At 44.6% G+C, this 21,565-nt stretch overlaps 1 protein-coding gene across 7 annotated transcripts in view; it reads left to right on the top strand.

Moving 5' to 3' along the window:
* The window catches only part of TNK2 (tyrosine kinase non receptor 2), a 337,552-nt gene that overhangs the window by 230,952 nt on the left and 85,035 nt on the right, over positions 1-21,565 (top strand). For all 7 annotated transcript variants that reach the window (XM_075340441.1, XM_075340440.1, XM_075340439.1 and 4 more), the window contains 3 exons: positions 3,718-3,864; positions 4,822-4,916; positions 17,512-17,706. In XM_075340441.1, coding sequence (XP_075196556.1) covers positions 3,718-3,864; positions 4,822-4,916; positions 17,512-17,706 — 437 coding nt within the window. The remainder of the gene's footprint in view (positions 1-3,717; positions 3,865-4,821; positions 4,917-17,511; positions 17,707-21,565) is intronic.

The raw sequence follows: 21,565 nt of genomic DNA, 5'->3' as shown, positions 1-21,565 counted from the left end.
TACCTTCATCCTGCTATATACCCCCATCCATCCTGCTATATACCCACATCCATCCTGCTATATACCCACATCCATCCTGCTATATACCCCCATCCGTCCTGCTATATACCCCATCCATCCTGCTATATACCCCATCCATCCTGCTATATACCCCCATCCTGCTATATACCCCCACCCCCATAAGTCCTGCTATATACCCTCATCCTGCTATATGACCCGCTACATGTGGCACGCAAAAAAAAAAACGTTTATACTCCCCTTTCCTCGCTCCATGCAGCATGGCTCCTCCTCCTGTCTGTGACGGCAGCAGCTCCGCTGGAGTGTGGAGCCGTCCCCATTCCCCTGCAGCATCGCTTGTCCTCCTGTCTGCCTGTCAGCTGACCTATGTGGAGACTAGCGGTGCGCACAGGGATGACGCACATCCGTGTGCTCACCGCTTCTATACAGATCAGGTGGCCGGCAGACAGGAGAAGATCGCGATGCTGCAGGGGAATGGTGATGGGTGAGTATACTGATTCACTGCACCCTGTGCTGATGATGATGCGCGGGGAGCAGTGAATACAGTCGCACATGATCACTCCAGGCTGGTTGCCAGGGGTGATCATGCGGGCCGGATCTTTACTATGCGCACACACCCAGCCCACCTGCCATCGCCGGCTTCAGCGCTGAGGGATGATGGGCGGGAGGATGGGCATGCATATGAAAAGAGCGGGCCCACGGGGTCACGGAAGGCTGCTACAGCCTGCTCATGCCACAGATTACCCGCTCCACCTCAGCACCCTCATTCCCTGCTGCCACATTCAGACTATAAGACGCACCCCCCACTTTCCCCCAATATTTGGGGGGGAAAAGTGCATCTTGTAGTCCAAAAAATACAGTAATATTTTAGACAGTACTATATAATATGATCAGCACATGTGAATACACCCCCTTTGAAAATTAACATTCCAATCAAAATCTCACTGAATATAAAATCGATTTCCAAAATTTTGACAAAACTGAGTTTCATAGAACTTTTTTAAACCCATAAGGTTAGTAATATAGCTTAAATTACAAAATCTTTAGTTTTTCTCAAATTATCAAAAACTACTACATCAAATATTTTGTATGACCTCCATGATTTTTAAGAATAGCACCAAGTCTTCTAGGCAGTGCATGAACAAGTTTGCAATACGTTTTAAAATGTAGCCTTTTCCATTCTTCGAGAACAACCTCCTTTAGAACCTGGATGCTGGATTAAGAGTGTTGCTCAACTAGTCTCTTCAGTATTCCCCATAGTTTGATTGGGTTCAAATCAGGAGACATACTTGGCCACTGAATCACTTTCACCCTGTTCTTCAGAAATGCAACAGACATATGTTTTGGATCATTAGCATTTTGTAAGAGTGTATGTCTACCAAGGACATGGAGTGATGGTAGCATTTTCTCTTTTAATATAGAGCTTACATGTGTGAATTCATGATACCATCAATGAAATGTAGTTCCTCGACAGCAGCAGACCTACATAAGGACACTACCTCCGCCATGTTTCACTGTAGGCACCATGCGTTTTTTTGAAAGTGCTACATTCTATTGTGGGTAGAATCTTCTCTTTAAATATAGAGCAGAACCTCTGAATTCCTGATATCATCACTCCATGCCCTCGTTAGACGTGCATTTTACAACATGACAATGATTCAAAACACATATTTGTGGCATTTCTGTAGAAGGTGAAAGTAATTCAGTGGCCAAGTTGCAAAGTACTAGATGCAGTAGTTTGAGTAAAACTGAAGATTTTGTAATGAAACTTATATTATTTATCTTACCTTATCACATGAGTTTAAAAATGTTCCATGAAACTCAGTCAGGACTGGCAAAAGTTTGGAAACTGTTTTTAAAAAATTGCTCTTCAACTAGGAAGTTCCCCTTCAATGGACGTCTTCAAAAAGAGACTGGTCAGACGACTGTGTATGAGGATTTAGTGAATCCTGCAGTGAGCGTGGGGTTGGACCAGATGACCCAGGAGGTCCGTTTTACTCTTCCATTCTATGATCCTATCCCAGTGTTTTTTCTTTTATGTCACTTCTAGAGTGGTGCTTAAAAGCTAAGTCACATGTCCTCTGCCCCTAGTCTAATACTCACAATCCAGTGTGGTCCTCTGTTATCGGCGTCGCTCTGGTTGGTCTTCAGAACTTTGTGACCTATCGGAGCGATGCCGATAAAAGGTGAAGACGCCTCAGGGTGAGTACAAGACCAAGGACAGGTGACTCAAATTTAAAGTACCATTCCAGCGCTGATAAAGAAAGAACACTACAGTGGTGCTTTTACTAAATGTGAATGAACAGAAGAAACCTAAATCAGATCAGCATTTGGTGTGAACAATATTTGACTTCATAACATCGATGGTGATTCCCTGAAATATTCATATATAATATATTCTGACATCTGGCTTGTTCCTAAGGACTTAGTGAACATAACTTAAAAAATGTGTAAAAGATGTAATGCTATGTTCAGATGATTCTGCAGCTCCCTCTATGGGACACATAAGGACTAACTGTCCAGGTGAAGTAAATGAGACAAGCTCTATAGAAATCTGTTATTTACTAAGGATTTCTAAGTATCTTACGATGTTTAGTTTACCAGTCTTGTCAGTAGCACTTATTATTGGAATCACCCTTAAGGCCCAGTCACACTAAACAACTTACCAGCGATCCCAACAATGATCCAACCTGATAGGGATCGCTGGTAAGTTGCTAGGAGGTTGCTGGTGAGATGTCACACTGCGACGCTCCAGCGATCCCACCAGCAACCTGACCTGGCAGGGATCGCTGGAGCGTCGCTACACGAGTTGCTGGTGAGCTCACCAGCAACCACTGTCCCAGCCCCCAGCCAGCAGCGCCGCGTGGAAGCGATGCTGCGCTTGGTAACTAAGGTAAATATCAGGTAACCAACCCGATATTTACCTTTGTTACCAGCGCACACCGCTTAGCGCTGGCTCCCTGCACACCTAGCCACAGTACACATCGGGTTAATTACCCTATGTGTACTCTGCTACGTGCGCAGGCAGCAGGAGCCGGCTTCTGCGGACGCTGGTAACCACGGTAAACATCGGGTAACCAAGAAGCCCTTACCTTGGTTACCCGATATTTACCTTCGTTACCAGCGTCCCCGCTCTCACACTGCCAGTGCCGGCTCCCTGTTCTCTGCACTCCTAGCCACAGTACACATCGGGTTAATTACCCGATGTGTACTCAAGCTACGTGTGCAGATAGCAGAGATCCGGCACTGACAGCGTGAGAGCGGGGACGCTGGTAACGAAGGTAAATATCGGGTAACCAAGGTAAGGGCTTCTTGGTTACCTGATGTTTACCGTTGTTACCAGCGTCCGCAGAAGCCGGCTCCTGCTGCCTGCACATTTAGTTGTTGCTCTGTCGCTGTCACACACAGCGATGTGTGCTTCACAGTGGGAGAGCAACAACTAAAAAATGGCCCAGGACATTCAGCAACAACCAGCGACCTCACAGCAGGGGCCAGGTTGTTGCTGGATGTCACACACAGCGACATCACTAGCAACATCGCTGCTATGTCACAAAAGTCGTGCCTCAGCAGCGATGTTGCTAGCGATGTTGCTTAGTGTGACGTGGCCTTTAAAGTCTTACTTAGGGATTTTCTAAAAACTGATTTACTTGTCTCTTACTAAAGGTTTTACTGACAGTGCTGGAATGTTTTACTTTGTAGATCCTACATAAGATTGATAAAGAGGGTGAGCGGCTGGCACGACCAGAAGACAGCCCACAGGACATCTATAATGTCATGCTGCAATGTTGGGCTCACAAACCTGAAGACAGGCCAACGTTTGTAGCCCTGAGAGACTTCCTGATAGAGGTATGAATGATGCACGTTTCTACCTACACATACTACAATTAAAAGCTACATGATTGCTGTTAAGATCCGCACGCGGCACAGTTCATTTGCCTAGTAACAGAAGTTAGTATCAAAACGTTGCAGCTTTTGGGGGAATGTCACTAACCTCTAATTTGGAATCATGAAAAGGACTGTGTCTGTGGCAGTTGAGTATCTACAGCTATCTTGAAGCAACTTATTGTATACTATAGCCCTAAGGGGTACTTTGCACAATACGACATCGCAAGCCGATGCTGCGATGCCGAGCGTGATAGTCCCCGCCCCCGTCGCAGCAGCGATATCTTGTGATTGCTGCCGTAGTGAACATTATCGCTACACCAGCTTCACATGCACTTACCTGCCCTGCGACGTCGCTGTGGCCGGCGAACCGCCTCCTTCCTAAGGGGGCGGGCCGTGTGGCGTCACAGCGACGGCAGGCGGCCAATAGAAGCAGAGGGGTGGAGATGAACGGGACGTAAACATCCCGCCCACCTTCTTCCTTCCGCATTGCAGTCGGGACGCATGGGAGGTGATGTTCCTCGCTCCTACGGCTTCACACACAGCCATGTGTGCTGCCTGCTGGAACGAGGAACAACATCGTACCGTCGCTGCTGCGAAATTATGGACATGTTGGACCCTACACCGATCATACGATAACGACGCTTTTGCGCTTGTTAATCGTATGTAAAAGGATACACATACAGCGACGTCGGATGTGCGTCACTTTCGATTTGACCCCACCAACATCGCACCTGCGATGTCGTAGTGTGCAAAGTGCCCCTAACTGTCAGGTCATGCTCACAACTAGTAGAAGTGCTACATGAAAAGTCATCAATAATTTTAAAGTGATGTTCAGCGTAAAATTGCTAGTAAATTTTTCTACCTAGAATTAGTACATCTTACATTGAGGATATCAATGGATTGTTCTTTATATTGCAGGCTCAACCAACAGACATGAGAGCCCTCCAGGATTTCCAAGAGCCAGACAAGCTGAATATTCAGATGAATGATGTCATAACTGTCATCGAGGGCAGGTACCAGTTCCCTCCCACCTGGGAACTTACAATGTAAAGAAACATCTTGTAATGTCTGGGATAAGGCCACATGTAGACATGTACATTAGGAGCATTGCTGTGGGAGGTAACTATGCTATTGTGTCCCACCAGCATGGAGGTCTAATGGAGTCCCAAGTTTGATCTTAGGACTCCTTTTGCGTCATTGCAGTGAACAGAAATGCAAGGGGACATTTCACATAATTTTTGCATTTGCAAACATGTAGCCCAGAGATCCACCCGCTCATCTTAATTAGTGAGATCACACTGTAACACTCGGCGAGTATGGGGTGCCGATGGGTTGTCATAACAGCTGGGGCTCATCTGATGACCACTGTCGCTGTCATGACTCACTTCCTGTGAATGCTGGCAGAGCGCAGACACTCACAGGAGATAAACATTTCTGTTCATCAGAAGGATGCAGAAGCACCGCTTTGACCAGCAGAAGAAATCGTATAATGCAGGCATAAAGTCCCCTAAGGGGACTAGTAAAATCAATAATAATAAATAAAAAAGTTGTTAAAAATATGAAAAAAACAAACCCTCAAATTTCAAATCAACCCATTTTACCTCACTAAAAGTAAAACAATAAAAAAAATATAATAATTAAAAAATTAAAGCCTATGTGCAAACACTAAGTTTTTTGTTGCAGATTTAGTGCAGTTTATCATGGTTTGTTGCTCAAATCTGCATGTCTGTCCTTATGACAGCAAAGTCAATGAGAATTTTGAAGTCCTGTGCGCACATTGCTTATTTTTTCCTTGCAGGTTTGGGTGCAGAAAATATGTCAATAATATAATAATTATTAAATATTAATTAGTATTAATATAATTATTATTAAGTAATTATGGTGCATTTTTTTTACTGTGTTTTTTTTTATAGCCCTTCCAGGCATAGATTTAACAAAAAAAACGCATGGGGCAAAAAAAACACACCAAAAACGCATAATTTTCTTAGTGTGTTGTTTTGCCACCAGGTGCATTTTTTGGTGCAGAAAATTTCTGTACCTAATCTGCAGCATGGGCACATCCCAAAAATATACACATATTTGGTATCGCCGCATTCAGGAATGCCAGATTTATCAAAATATAAAATCAATTAACCTGATTGGTAAAAGTGCGTAGCGAGGAAAAAAAATCAAAACGACAGAATTACATTTTGTTTCTGAAGTTTTTTTTATCTTAGCTAAAAGTAAAACTATACATGTTTAGTATCTACAAACTCGAAATGCCCTGGGGAATCATATTACCAGGTCAGTTTTACCATATAGTGATCATGGTAAATAAAAACCCAAAAAACAATGTTGGAATTGTACTTTTCTTTGCAATTACACTGCAGTTGGATTTTTTTTCCCATTTTCCAGTACAATATGTGGCAGGATGAATGGTGCAATTTAAGAGTACAACTCGTCCCTCAAAAAACAAGCCTTCATTTGGCTAAATTGACAAAAAAAAATAAAAAAAAAGTTATGGCTCTTAGAAGAAGGGGAGGAAAAAAAACAGAAAATAGCCTGGGGGTGAAGGGGTTGATGTCATAGTGAATAGGATAGATTGTGGAAGGGATTACAAGACCCCTGTGAAAGCAGCTGCCTTTACTTCAGACAAAATGAAAGGAAGTTGTCACTGGGCTCCTGATGGTGGGTGTAGACATTTTGGAGTGAATTACAATTCTGCCTCATGCAAGCTAAGTTGACAGTTTAATTCATCAGTAACAGCAGGGGCCGACACCTAGTGAAGTGCTGCAATCTGCATTTCAAAAGCAAAGGGTTTAGGTATTTCAATCACTGACTTGGGTACCTGAAAGGTGCTGAAATTTGTATAGCAATTGCCATATGGGCAGGTACCTACCCTGGGCTGCTCTGACACTTGGTATCTCCCAATATTTTCAGCAGCACAGAGTGGAGAATAGAGGGTCGTGGTAAGTGCTGGCAAACAGGCTGCAGCAATGCATGATGGACCTTTGTAGTATTAGCACACAATAAGCCTGGGGAGGGGGAGAGATTGATGTAAACATCAGAGCTGCTACTTGGAGACACCAAGTGATGCTATCTGCATGATAAAAGGTTTATATTACTATAAAAATATGGATTCATTTAGTGGCATAATTGCACGATTGATGAATTGCGTTAGGGTAGTGGATAACTTCTTTAATGTCAAAATCGCTTGCAACGAAATTGACTACACCCCTAAGTGAAAATGGCCTAACTCTGCCCAAAATGTCAATATGTTATGTGGCCACCATTATTTTGAATCACTGCCTTAACTCTCTTGATCATCACCAGAGCTTCACAGGGACCGCTGGATCCTCTTCCACTCTTCCATGATGACATCATGCAGCTGGTGGATGTTAGAGACCTTGCGTTCCTCTATTTTCCATTTGAGGATGCCTAACATATGCTCAATAGGGTTTAGATCTGGAGATATGCTTTGTCAGTCCAGCACCTTTACCCTCAGTTTCATTAACAAGGCAGAGGTCTTGGAGATGTGTTTGTGGTTGTTATCATATTGGAACACTGCCCTGCGGCCCAAAAGGATGGGGTCATGCTTGATTGTATGTCACAGTACATGTTGGCAAATGTAGAACTGGTGGAGAAAGGTTGAACTAGATGGACCTAGGTCATTTTTCAACCTAAGTAACTATGTAACTATTCATAATTCCCTCTATTAACTGTAGATACCCAACGGCCAGCAGCACTCATGCATCCCCAAACCATGACACTTCCACCAATATGCTTGACTGTGGGCAAGACACATTTGTCCTCCTCACTTGGTTACCGACACTCACGCTTCACACTATCTGAACCTAATAAATCTTGGTCTCATTAGACCAAAGAACATGATTCCAGTAATCAATGTACTTAGTCTGCTTGTCTTCAGTAAACTGTTTGCAGGCTTTCTTGTGCATCATCTTTAGAAGAGACTTCCTTCTGGGATACTAACCATCAAGACAAAGGTGATGCAGTGTGCAGCAAATGGTCTGAATAGTGACAGGCTGACCCTCCACCCCTTTAACCTCTGCATCAATGCTAGACTCATACGTCAGTAATGAAAAGACAACCTCTGGATATGATGCTGATCAAGTGCACTCAACTTCTTTGGTCGACCATGGTGATGCCTGTTCTGAGTGGAACCTGTCTTGTTAAACCGCTGCATGGTCTTGCCCACTGTATTTTTAGTCTTAACCCTAATTAGGCTTACAAAAATGAGTAAAAATTAAAAGTTTATAATAGTTATAGTTTATTGAAAAATTAGTTTATTACTTTACAATTATTATTATTTTTTTTTTTTTTTTAAAAAAAAGGTGTCACTTCTTAAAGCTGTCCCGTGAGGTCTTTGTTTTTCCTCTCACAAAATTGTAATTGAGAAAAGAGGTAAGGAGTAGTGGGAGAAAAGAAAGTGAGCAGTGATAGAGCATAGAAATCCTACAGAAGCTGTGGAAGGAGTCCTGGGAAGCCAAGGAGCTGTGGAAGGATGCTGAACTAGTAAATGCTTTGTCTGTTCAATTGGTGCTCACATTGCAGAGAGCAGCAGTTGTGATGAGTTTGTCATCTGGTTGCTGCTCTCTGCACAGATACTAAAGCTCGCAGTGTCATCTTTGTCGCTCCCTGTGCAGAAAGCTGCAGCCCATCACTACTGCAGTGATTGGGCAGAGACTTACTAACTGCTTCACTGATTCAGTTTCTCACATCAAAGTCCCGTAGATAGCAGGAGACGTGTGGGAGGAGAGATCAGCAAAGTGCCATTTGTGGAAGAATATGAGGGGGTATGCTGACCTGTGTGATGAGATGTGGAGCTGAATCAGTGAAGTATTCAGTATTTTCTCCATCATTGCTACCAGTGCAGAGAGCTCAACACTTGTAATGAGTTTGTCATCTGGTTGCTGTGCAGGCAGTGATTGTGATGACCGATTTCTGAGGCAACACAACACACTTGTCATCTCAAACGCTGCCTATGCAGAGCAGTAACCGGATGACAAACTCATCACAACTGTTCTGCTCTGCACTGACAGCAGCCATCAATAAGACAAACACTGATTTAGCTCCCTCATCATGAAGAAAAGGGCAGGAGGTGCAGGGACTTCAGATACTACCCGCACCTAACAGCTTTCATTCAGTTGGATGAGATCTGGCTAGCTGTTGCGCAGAAGGATCCTCCTTCATGGCTGAGGTGGCCATTTCACAAGGAGAGGGAACCGCACATCCGTGGCCTCTAGAAGAGATACAGTGCTTTGCAAAAGCATTCGTCCCCCTTGAATTTTTCAACCTTTTCCCAATTTCAGGCTTCAAACATAAAGATAAAAATTTAAAATTTTATAGTGAAGAATCAACAACAAGTGGCACACAATTGTGAAGTTGAACGATATTTATTGCTTATTTTAATTTTTGTAACAAATAAAAAACTGAAAATTTGAGGGGTGCAATATTATTCGGCCCCTTTAAGTTAATACTTTGTAGCGCCACCTTTTGCTGCGATTACAGCTGCAAGTCGCTTAGGTATGTCTCTATCAGTTTTGCACATCGAGAGACTGAAATTCTTGCTCATCCTTCCTTTGCATACAGCCGTAGCTGAGTGAGGTTGGATGGAGAGCGTTTGTGAACAGCAGTTTTCAGCTCTTTCCACAGATTCTCGATTGGGTAAAGGTCTGGACTTTGACTTGGCCATTCTAACACCTGGATACGTTTACTTGTGATCCATTCCATTGTAGATTTTGCTTTATGTTTGAGATCATTGTCTTGTTGAAAGACAAATCTCCGTCCCAGTCTCAGGTCTTTTGCAGACTCCAACAGGTTTTCTTCAAGAATGGTCCTGTATTTGGCTCCATCCATCTTCCCATCAATTTTAACCATCTTCCCTGTCCCTGCTGAAGCAAAGCAGGCCCAAACCATTATGCTGCCACCACCATGTTTGACAGTGAGGATGGTGTGTTCAGGGTGATGAGCTGTGTTGCTTTTACGCCAAACATATCGTTTGGCATTGTGCCCAAATAGTTCGATTTTGGTTTCATCTCACCAGAGCACCTTCTTCCACATGTTTGGTGTGTCTCCCAGGTGGCTTGTGGCAAACTTTAAATGACACTTTTTATGCATATCTTTGAGAAATGGCTTTCTTCTTGCCACTCTTCCATAAAGGCCAGATTTGTGCAGTGTACGACTGATTGTTGTCCTATAGACAGACTCTCCCACCTCAGCAGTTCATCCAGAGTGATCATGGGCCTCTTGGCTGCATCTCTGATAAGTCTTCTCCTTGTTTCACATGACAGTTTTGACGGACAGCTGGGTCTTGGTAGATTTGCAGTGGTATGATACTCCTTCCATTTCACTATGATCTCTTGCACAGTGCTTCTTGGGATGTTTAAAGTTTTGGAAATCTTTTTGTAACCAAATCCGGCTTTAAACTTCTCCACAACAGTATCACAGACCTGCCTTTTGTTTTCCTTGGTCTTCATGATGCTATCTGCGCTTTAAACAGAACACTGAGACTATCACAGAGCAGGTGCATTTATACGGAGACTAGATTACACACAGGTGGATTATATTTATCATCATCAGTCATTTAGGACAACATTGGATCATTTAGAGATCCTCAATGAACTTCTGGAGTGAGTTGCTGCACTGAAAGTAAAGAGGCTGAATAATATTGCACGCCCCAATTTTCAGTCTATGGGATCCGATGCTTAAAAATGGTCGTAAAAGGAATAGTGGTATTAGAGCAAGCGCGTTATACTTACCGAGGTGACAGTGCGCCTGTAACTGCTTCTGGGGCAGCTAATTTTACTTCCGGGGCCGCTCATTATCACTCATCCATTTGTACGGCTTTCCCCACCCACCAGCAGTCCTGGCATCTGTGATTGATTGCAGTTAGACAATGCCCCACCCTGAGTAGCAGTGTGTTTTTCTGCTTGCAATCACAGACCTTGTCTGCGTCTAGATTGATGTAAAAATAAATAAATATATTGGCGTAGCGTCCCCAATATTATGATACCCATACGGCTGCAGGCTGCAGTCCCCAGCTGTGCGCTTATTTTGGCAGCCAGACACACTGCCACTCAGGGTGGAGGTGCATCTGACTGCAACCAATCAGACGCCAGGACTGCCAGCAGGCGGGGAAAGCAGTGTACATAGATGATCGGTAATGGGCGGCCCCAGAAGCAGTTACAGCCGCATCGGAGGCTCGGTAAGTATAACACGGTTGATTTATTCCTGTTTTGGTTTTTTTCCCATTACTTTTTTTTTTTTTTTTATTTCCCGAGTTGCCGGATCCAGATCATTACCTGGAGTTTACTGAGAACTCCGGGCCCGGCACTTGGGTAAGCTTGAAACCGCACGGATCCGGACTTTTACAGTCCAGGTCCACCCATCACTATTTTTTTTCCATGATATCTGCAGCATTACTTATACATTATATAATGACAAAATCCCTTTAAATGTTGCCTAATTAGTCATGCAATTCAACATCTGGTATACCAAAAATAAGTCACTGTCTTATATTTTTTTTGCCCCCCAAAAAAGCACTAGGGCTTATTTTTGGATGAGGTCTTATTCTTGGAGAAACACAGTTGAGGGGTAAGTTAACCCCCCCAAAAAAGCAGACCCCCCCACTTCCCAGGAGACTCATACTTACCAGATCCGGACATCTGCGTGGCTCCCAGGTCCTCCCTGTGATCTCCGGTTGGTGCTGCACGCCGTCCTCCCCTGCTTCTGGCTTACATGCTGACACACAGCAGATCGCAGGCAGACATCCTCACAGACAGCAGATCCAGCTTTACAGAATGCTTCCGGTTGCAGGGAATGATGGGAGGAAGCCACGTGTGTCCGCAGGTTCTGTAAGCAAGTATTGCGGCAGGTCCTTGCACTCCACCACACTGCCTCCCAGGATTCTGCTGGTGAGAAGAAATCGGTGTCGCTGGATGTGGTGAGTGTGTGTGCGATCCTATGTGTGTCTGATCTGATGTTTGTGTGTGTGTGTGATCTGATAATGTGGGTGATCTGATTGTGTATGCGATCCGATGTTTGAGATCTGATTGCGTGAGAGATCGGATGTGTGCGATCACTGCAGGTCCTCTTCTCCGTGTCTGGTGAGTGTGATTGCGAGGTGTCCGCTGTCTATAATGAAGTGTTCTGTGTATTCTTTAACTTTTTTAGCTGCATGGACACTTCATTATTGAACCGTGACGAGGGCTTATTTTCGGGGAAGGATTATATTTAAGCCTTGCTCTGAAAATGCTAAAAATCCCTGCTAGGGCTTATGTTTGGGGGAGGTCTTATTTTTAGAAAAACAAGGTACATAGCTCTTTTGTTTACCTGTGAAACTGCCCTCTTGTTGCTGACTGCATAAGGTTGTAGAAATCAAGCCCATCGTCTGTCTTTCTTACACCTTGGCCTGCTCCAAGTTGTCCTACATCCAAAAATGGGAATTAGATCTTGGTTTCACATGAACTCTCTGACCATGGTGTCTAATTAGTAATCTTTGGAAAACTTTATGTTGGGAACCTATCTGTAGTAAGATAATACTTAATCTGTAATTTTCTCCCTCATATACTCCCTAGATACCCACCTACCTAGATCTGGTGATACAGAATCTGACCAGGAGATAATGACAATTTCCTTAAGGAAATTGCTACACGCAGCGACATCGCTAATGAGATGTCGTTGGGGTCACGGAATTTGTGACGCACATCCGGCCTCGTTAGCGACGTCGTTGCGTGTAACACCTACGAGTGAGTGTTAACGATCAGAATTACTCACCTAATCGTTGATTGTTGAGACGTCGTTCATTTCCCAAATGTCGTTGCTGCTTTTGGACGCAGGTTGTTGGTCGTTCCTGAGGCAGCACACATCGCTACGTGTGACACCCCAGGAATGACTAACAACACCGTAACTGCGTCCTCCGGCAACGAGGTGGCCGTGTCTATCATTTGGCTGCTCTCCGCCCCTCCACTTCTAATGGATGCCTGCTGTGTTACGTCGCTGTGAAGCCGCACGAACCGCCCCCTTAGAAAAGAGGCTGTTCACCGGCCACTGCGACGTCGCTAGGAAGGTAAGTCCATGTGACTGGGCCTAGCGATATTGTGCGCCACGAGCAGCGATTTGCCCGTGACGCACAAACGACGGGGGTAGGTGCGATCGGCAGCGACGTCGCCAGTGATGTCGCTGCATGTAAAGTGGCCTTTAGGCTTGTAGTAGATATGAGCAAAATAAAACTTTTGTCAGTTTTGATAAATGATTCTCATCTTACTGGTAGATGTGACCAATAAGTTTTAATATGCCTTCAAGGATATGGAAATCTGACTGTATGAGGTTGTGCACTACTCGGACAACCCCCTCTCAATCATTGCATTTACCCCAAGTAAGAAAATAACATACAAACTCACCTCCAGTCACCTCCAATCAGACATCCGGAGGAAGTGAGAGTGCAGTGGCAGCTCTCACTTCCTCAGGATGTAAATTACTTCCAAAGGAGGGGACAGTGAAGTGGCCACAGGAATCGTGTGACGTAATAATGTCATGCTTGCCCTGGGAGAGACACTGCTGGAACTGTGCCGGCACCAGAGAGGAGTATAGATTGGTAATGGTTTACTTGGGAGAAACATAGTGATTGAGAAGGGGTTGTCCCGAGTTGTGGACAACCTCTTTAAATAAAGACCTAAAGTTTTGGTGTGTTTAGTATTTTGATTACTGTGGAGGACTTAAAATATCAACATTCATAGACTGAAACCTGTACCAATGTAGTGTTAGTAATAACTAGACCTGTCTAACATGTAAGAACACCTCCTGCAGTCTTGGTAGATGGCCTGAGAGTAGTCCCTACATCTGACTAGCTTAGTACCAGACCTGGACTTTCATGTTTAGCTGTTGCCGGGATTAGTATTATCTAATGCAGTTGGCCAGGGCTTATAAATTGCATTGAGTCTTGCCACCTAGAGAGTATTCCTTTTTGGAGTCAGACAATAGTGGCTTTCTTAAACATTTCTGTAACCCATGTCAGAAACTTGTGTCACTATATATTATGTCAGGAATTAACGATTAACTTGTTATTCTGCTAACACATTGGAAAATTAGGGGTTACACAGTGAGTATTCCACTGACTCACCTGTGGGTAGGTTATCAGGTCTGGGTGGAGAGCTAAACGTGAGTCATGGGGGAGCACCCATCACAACCACACCTCGTAATTGTGCCCAGGCGTCAGAAACAGGCTGAGTAGACTGATAGCTCCACCGGTCAGAAAAGAGGATGCATGTCGTTAACCCATTCAGTAACACAGTTGTCCTGTGACTGGCGGCTGCATAGTTCAGGTGTTCAGTGATGTATAGTGCTGGCAGGGTGTGTAATCATGTTTCTGAACTCACAGCTTGGACACGTATAGTATAAGTACTTATTGTGGAGGCTATTTTTTCAAGGTAGTTCTTGGGTATTTGTTCTAAATATAAATGTACCCAGGGTTTCAGGTATTTTTGGATGACAAGAATAGATGTGTTTACATGACTATTCGGGCTGTCTAGAATACTATACCCCATCAGAAGTGCGACAAACTGAACAGAGCAGTCATTAGTATACAGACTCTCCAGAGGAAACTTCTGCCATCACTCCTCTAATACTGGTAATTTTTCCTTTACTGTTTATATGTAGTTCTGACTATTGTAATCCAAATGCAATAATGCATTCAATAGGGAAGTTATGTAAAAAGATCTCCTCAGTGGATACAATCCTAGCACTAAAATCCGCATCAGAATACGATGGTTAGGCCAGACCTGTACAATATAGGCATGTAGGTGAAATAAAAGTTATCGAGCAATGACACACGCAGTTCATTCATAGTTACATAAGGTGAAAAAAGACCTAGGTCCAGCTAGTTCAACTTTCCTCCACCAATTATATATTTTGTCTCTAAATCATTTATAACCGACAATGAATGGATCTGATGCAGAATAAGAAGTCATCTATGACCGATTGTGTAGGTAACATTGTACCTTCATTCACTCACTACCTTATCAATTATATAAACTGCACATTGAGCAATGCAGATTCCTGGTGCTTCCTACAATACAATTGTCCAAAACCTCCAGCAACATACAAGACAGAACATGTCACAAAATGGGAAGGGGCTTGATATTATAAAACAGCACATTTTGACTTTTATGACAATCGGTTAAGTCAGGGCCCATTGAAAGGCGATTGGTGATAATTCAGCTGGTGACACTAGGATACATTGCATTTTGTATGGACATTGTGAGCAGAACTCGTCACCTAACATTTGGTCTCATCACAACTGTGCAGCTCATTTTCTGCCAGGATTTTTCTGCTTGTAATGAAGAATTCCTGTGACAAAACCAATGTCCCTGCCAAAGAATGGGTTAAATGCAGTACAACGAACTTAAATGCACTCATTTCCTTTGACCCTGCCTGTGTACCAATGGCGTGCTGCAGCTTAGATACACTCTTCCACACCCACACACTGCTCCCATTCCTGCTGGCAGTGACACAGCGGGGGCAGGTGAGCTGATCTTCAGAGAAGGGATGGGTTACAAGGGAAGGGGGAAGGGGAAAGAGGTGTAAGAGCAGCAGGGACAGACGTCCTGTCAGGATAGGGGACAGAACTTACACTCGTCTCTCTTGGGCTCCCCTGTCAGATAGGGGACAGAGTTTAGACTCGTCTCTCTTAGGCTCCCCTGTCAGGATAGGGGACAGAGTTTAGACTCTTCTCTCTTGGGCTCCCCTGTCAGATAGTGGACAGAGTTTAGACTCCTTTCTCTTGGGCTCCCCTGACAGGAGAGGGGACAGAGCTTAGACTCTTCTCTCTTGGGCTCCCCTGTTAGAATAGGGGACAGAGCTTAGACTCCTTTCTCTTGGGCTCCCCTGTCAGATAGGGGGCAGAGTTTAGACTTGTCTCTCTTGGGTTCCCCTGTCAGATAGGGGACAGAGCTTATACTCTTCTCTCTTGTGCTCCCCTGTTAGAATAGGGGACAGAGCTTAGACTCGTCTCTCTTGGGCTCCCCTGTCAGATAGGGGACAGAGCTTAGACTCTTCTCTCTTGGGCTCCCCTGTTAGAATAGGGGACAGAGCTTAGACTTGTCTCTCTTGGGCTCCCCTGTTAGAATAGGGGACAGAGCTTAGACTCGTCTCTCTTGGGTTCCCCTGTCAGATAGGGGACAGAGCTTAGACTCGTCTCTCTTGGGCTCCCCTGTTAGAATAGGGGGCAGAGTTTAGACTCGTCTCTCTTGGGTTCCCCTGTCAGATAGGGGACAGAGCTTAGACTCTTCTCTCTTGTGCTCCCCTGTTAAAATAGGGGGCAGAGTTTAGACTCTTCTCTCTTGGGCTCCCCTGTTAGAATAGGGGACAGAGCTTAGACTCGTCTCTCTTGGGCTCCCCTGTTAGAATAGGGGACAGAGCTTAGACTCGTCTCTCTTGGGCTCCCCTGTTAGAATAGGGGACAGAGCTTAGACTCGTCTCTCTTGGGCTCCCCTGTTAGAATAGGGGACAGAGCTTAGACTCGTCTCTCTTGGGCTCCCCTGTTAGAATAGGGGGCAGAGCTTAGACTCGTCTCTCTTGGGCTCCCCTGTTAGAATAGGGGACAGAGCTTAGACTCGTCTCTCTTGGGCTCCGTAAGTAACCTTAATACTGATGTACTGTAAGTTTTCTTCTGGGAAAATGCTGAAACATGTCACTGTCAGATTGTGAAATGGGCTGAAACGAAAAATCAATGGTACAGTGTGTGCGTTATGTTTATTACATATTTACATTGCTGAGATATTAGTATTATTTTTTCTGATTTCTAGCATGGAGATGAGCCCTCCACATTTTGCCTATGGTTTTCACACTGACGCGATCTTATTTGTGTAAATCGGCAGTGTGCCTCACTCCTCACCTCCACTCTGCTTTTCTCCATTTCTGTCTCTTCCCCCAACCTTGTCCGGTCACATTTTTTACATAATTCAGAATCTAATCAGTAAATGTAGTGATTTTGCTTCAATTTTTGACAGTCATCTCAGTGAAGCTGAGCGCCTCTTAATTCCTGTCTCAAAGTAATTAAGATAAGGTTGCGTGCAACTTTGTGCCTGACAAGGTGTGTAGGAGGGAAACTAGTGGCAGACGCCTTTATGTAGATTGGGGGCTTCATCATTTCCGTTTCTCTCCAAAGTCTACACTTGATTGGAGGTGGATACCTGTCATGTCTTGTCCATTTCTGGAGTTTTTGGCTAGATGATTAGTAAGGGATGTAAGGAATGCCATAGGAGTGCTTGTGACAGATTTGCCTGTGCGTGTCTCCAGGATGACAGGAAGAAGGGCTGACTCACTCTTTACTATGCGTGTACCCACGTGTTAATTAGGCAAGGAGGTAATCGCACAGAATGAACACGTAGCCACTCCAGACGTGTGCACCTATATTGCAGGAGGTTTAGTGCAGCAGCTGGTAAGTCTCAAAAAGGGATTTCTCATACATTTGTGCAGGACTCTGAATGAGTAAAGCTGAACACTGTTCCTGTGTTGTTGTGGGATTCGGGGACGCACTTCAGTGTATATTACGTTTGGAGAGTTTAGCCTACTCATCGTGGCCTGACATCTCATTTATCTTCCCCACAGGGCTGAGAATTACTGGTGGAGAGGTCAGAACAAACGAACATTGAAAGTTGGTCAGTTTCCACGTAACACGGTGACATCTGTAGCTGGACTGTCTGCTCATGATATCAGTCGCCCTCTAAAGAACAGCTTTATCCACACAGGTCATGGAGACACTGTGCCTGCTCATTGCTGGGGCTTCCCTGACAGGATTGACGAGTAAGAAAACCATTTCCAGAAATCTAAATCACTTGTGACATGCGGGTTTCCGAGCCTTTCAGTTACATCCAATTTGCTTACGTTTTTATGCATTTACAGTCAATACGATAAACACTGCGGTGTAGTTGCAGAAGAGCGGAATGACTTTGCTAATGGCATACAATTAAGTTAGGCAATATTCACCAAGCTAATGTTGCGTGAGATTGTTTTCCAGATGTAGCTCATCATATTATTTCCGGCAACAATATGGAGATGAATCTCCATTATACAAATATCACTTTTACATTGATCCAAATATATAGTATTATTAACAAATGTAATTAATGTTAATGTTTATAGAAGAGACGGAACAGTAAATTGTGTTTAAGTCCTTGAAAGTAAATGCTTTAGTATATGCCAGTTATAGGACAGAGAAGGTCCTGCGGTGTCTTCATTCTAGTAAAATATATATAGTGCAAATAAAAAATACAATCTGATTCCAAGACATTAGTGATTATCACCTAGGTATATGATCATGATTTATAGCATATGCTATATTATCACCCCCTCTTCTGAGCACATATTGCTCTATATGTTAATTATATAGCCTTCTATATAGGTTTAAAAGAAAGAACCATCACACCTTACTGTATGTGACACCTATCATGAGACTGAGGGCCCGATTCATCAAGGCTTATACACAGTATTCTGGAGTTAAAAGCTTTGAAAAGTCGCATAATTTTGCACAACTGCCAGCTGCTCCAACATTATGCGACTTTTTGCATTTTAGCGCCATTTTCACCCAACTATATCAAAGTTGGTGGAGCTGGAGAGGGCAGAGAGCATGGTGACCGCCGCTCGCCAAATTCATGACGAATGGTGGTGCTCGCTACACCACAAATCTTATGTAGGATAGGATTTGTGACAAGGTTCACACATAGATGTATGCCACTTGTCCGGCACTCCTGACTCATGGAGAGGCACGCACCTGTTCATGAATCGGGGGGGTGTGACGCCAGCACACCTCCTCATCAAGACCAGCAAGAACAGCACTGGACTTGATGTACAGGGCCCTAAGTGTTTACACCTTTATAGACGGTCAGTTTTGTTGATTTTTTTTTCTCTACAACTAATTTAAAAAAAAATCAAAATAACAGGACAAAATTGACACATCTGGGCTTGGATTATACAGCGGTTTTGGTTTCACATTTTGCCTGTGACTTGTTAGCACACTACCAGAGTTTGATTGGGCAATTAAAACCTAACCAAATCCCAGACAGATCACAAGTGAGTGGCACTTACATTATGGACTACAATGGCAAAGTTGTTTGTAACCTAAAACATGAAATCCAGCTTGTCTGACTTGTTGACAGGAGAGGTATGATCCATACCATTATGCCCATTCTGCAACGCACCAACATTGACTTAATAAATGCTGTGTCATAATGTGTTCAAAGTCAGACTGTAGCTTTAACCTAACAGAATTTTCAGCAAAATAGGGACTCGCCTCATCTGGAAATAAAGCTGCAACTTTATCTCTATTCATTATGTATCTTCCATGTATATAGTATTACTGCTATACCTCGTTAGCATCACTAAGGACAATGGTGCTTGCGCAGACCCAGTGCACTGCCCTTGGTGAATGACAGTATTGCTGTGATACAGTATGCTTCTTTTCTTAAGAGTTCACACAGAATCTGTGAATATCAACCTAACCGTGTCTCCTGATAATATTGGAGACACATAAGAGCACAATCCGGCCTTATATTTTTCCATATGTGCTGTATCAATGATTTGTAGCACACAGATCCATAATGTAGTCATGCACTTGATTTATAATCTATACTGTTCTTGAGCAGAGAGCTTTACTCTTTCTATCTTTAGTGAATTGTGTAAATAGTGATTTCCAAATAATTTACAAACAGAAATGTTTAAAGATGACTGCTGAACATGTTAAACTGACCAAATGATGGAATAGTTACTGAAGAGCTGGATACAACATAGTTTTTACTTTTTTTTAGTTTTTATCTTGGTTGAGTGGATGTTGCCTTATAAAGTTTAGATTATAATTTATGATGACCCCCAACTGTGTGTTACGTGAGATTTGCCCCTGGGGGTGTGTACTTTGTGCCATGTATGATGCTGACCAATCATAAGCATAGACTCATCATTCAGGGAAAATGAACAGGCCTCAGTAGTGTCAGAAGAGCATGCTTTCTTCTGTGAGATGTAACAATAGACAGCCCTCATCTTTGCACTTACTGTATAGAGTACAGCAGAGCTGAGCGGGATTACAAACACCTACAGCTTTCATCTCATAGCCTGCTGAAAAGCTGCTGGAAGGGTTTGTTATCACACTCAGCTCTGCTTTATACTACCCAGTAAGTGCAGAGATTAGGGTGGTCTATCATTACATCTCACAGGAGAAAGCTTGCTCTTCCTCTGTGATGGCTCTTTTTATTATTATTATTTTTATTGGTCTATGTCACGCAAGGAAATAAATGTGTGTCGCCCTGGGCAAGCCAGGGGACACAGGTCATTACACCACCACACCCTACATCCCAGTTAGGAACACCACAGCTAACCAAAAATCCTTGTTGCCTTCCTCCAGAGGCTGATGATTCACACCAGGGGGTGGGCCAGGCGGTTGGCTCCGCCCACCGAGGAGCTCACAGCTCTGGAGGCGGGAGAAACCAGGCAGAAAGCTCAGGGAGGTGCAGGAGTGAGGAGCTAAGTGAAAGGAGTAAACAAGTAGTGGAAGTAGAAAGAAGTAAAGTAGTAAAGGAGGAAAGCAAGAGTGGTGACGGAAAGAAAGCCTGAAGTAGTCCAGCTGTGTGCAGGACAGGTCAGCAAGGTCAGCAACGGCGGTGACTGTCTGGAGGGGGACCGTGTGGAAGTTCCTGGAAGGACCGCGGACGGGTAGTGGCCCGGCGGTCTGGAGCAGTGTACCGAAGGACAGTCAGCACCAGGGCAGGGGCCTCTCGGACCCTGGCAAGGCTAGGAGTCGCCATAATTTGCCAAATCCGTCAGTGAAGGGGACGTAGATCCCCCAACAACCAAGTCCCGATTGAAGGCAACAGTTCAACCAGAGTAGGAGAGACACCGCCACCGCCAAGGCACCAGTCTCTCAGGGCCAGCGCCTGCGGGCAAAGAGTAGAGCTCCTCCGGTCCAGCTTGAAGCCGGGGAGCGGGTTACCGGTGGGAATGCATCGCTACCAACACAGAAAGAAACAAAGGTGCAAGGAAAAGGGACATCACCATCACCTACTGGGAGAGCAAGTGCAGCCGTCCGTGGGAACAGTCTTTCCAGCCGTGTGGTTTACCGTAAAACTGTGTCAACGTCTCAGGCTGAGTGAGTACCACAGTGCCGCAAGGCACAGCGCTGCCCCCACGTCCCTGCGCCCACCAGGCCCTGCACCTCCCTCACCATCACCGGGCCCCGGGGTCACCAACCCCTACCCACGGAGGGGCAACACAACACCTGGCTGCTCCGCATCACCATCCCCGGGATCCCCATACTGAGCAGCGGTGGTGAAATCACCACAACCGTGGGTGGCGTCACGGACAATAAACTATTCCCACACCCAACAACCCCCTTTCACTCACGGGCGAGGAGCGCCGCTCGAGAACCCCCGGGATCCGGCCCACAGCTCGAGCCACCACTGAGCAGCGGCCGCCGGACCCGAGCAGAAGGGGTGAGCGTAGTGTGCTGACACCCTCCTCCCCGCCCGCGACATATGCACCCCCACCACCTAAAAGAGAATCTCTAGTAATGTCTGCTTGGGCTTATAAACCATAGCCTAAACCATGATGTAGCCAGTTTAACATGCTCAAACTGATTAAAAGGATAAATAGATAGAATAGATAGATAGATAGATCA

Source organism: Anomaloglossus baeobatrachus, chromosome 3, assembly GCF_048569485.1.
Source record: "Anomaloglossus baeobatrachus isolate aAnoBae1 chromosome 3, aAnoBae1.hap1, whole genome shotgun sequence".
In the NCBI taxonomy this organism is placed as follows: Eukaryota; Metazoa; Chordata; class Amphibia; order Anura; family Aromobatidae; genus Anomaloglossus; species Anomaloglossus baeobatrachus.
This window is presented reverse-complemented; position numbering and strand designations above follow the sequence as displayed.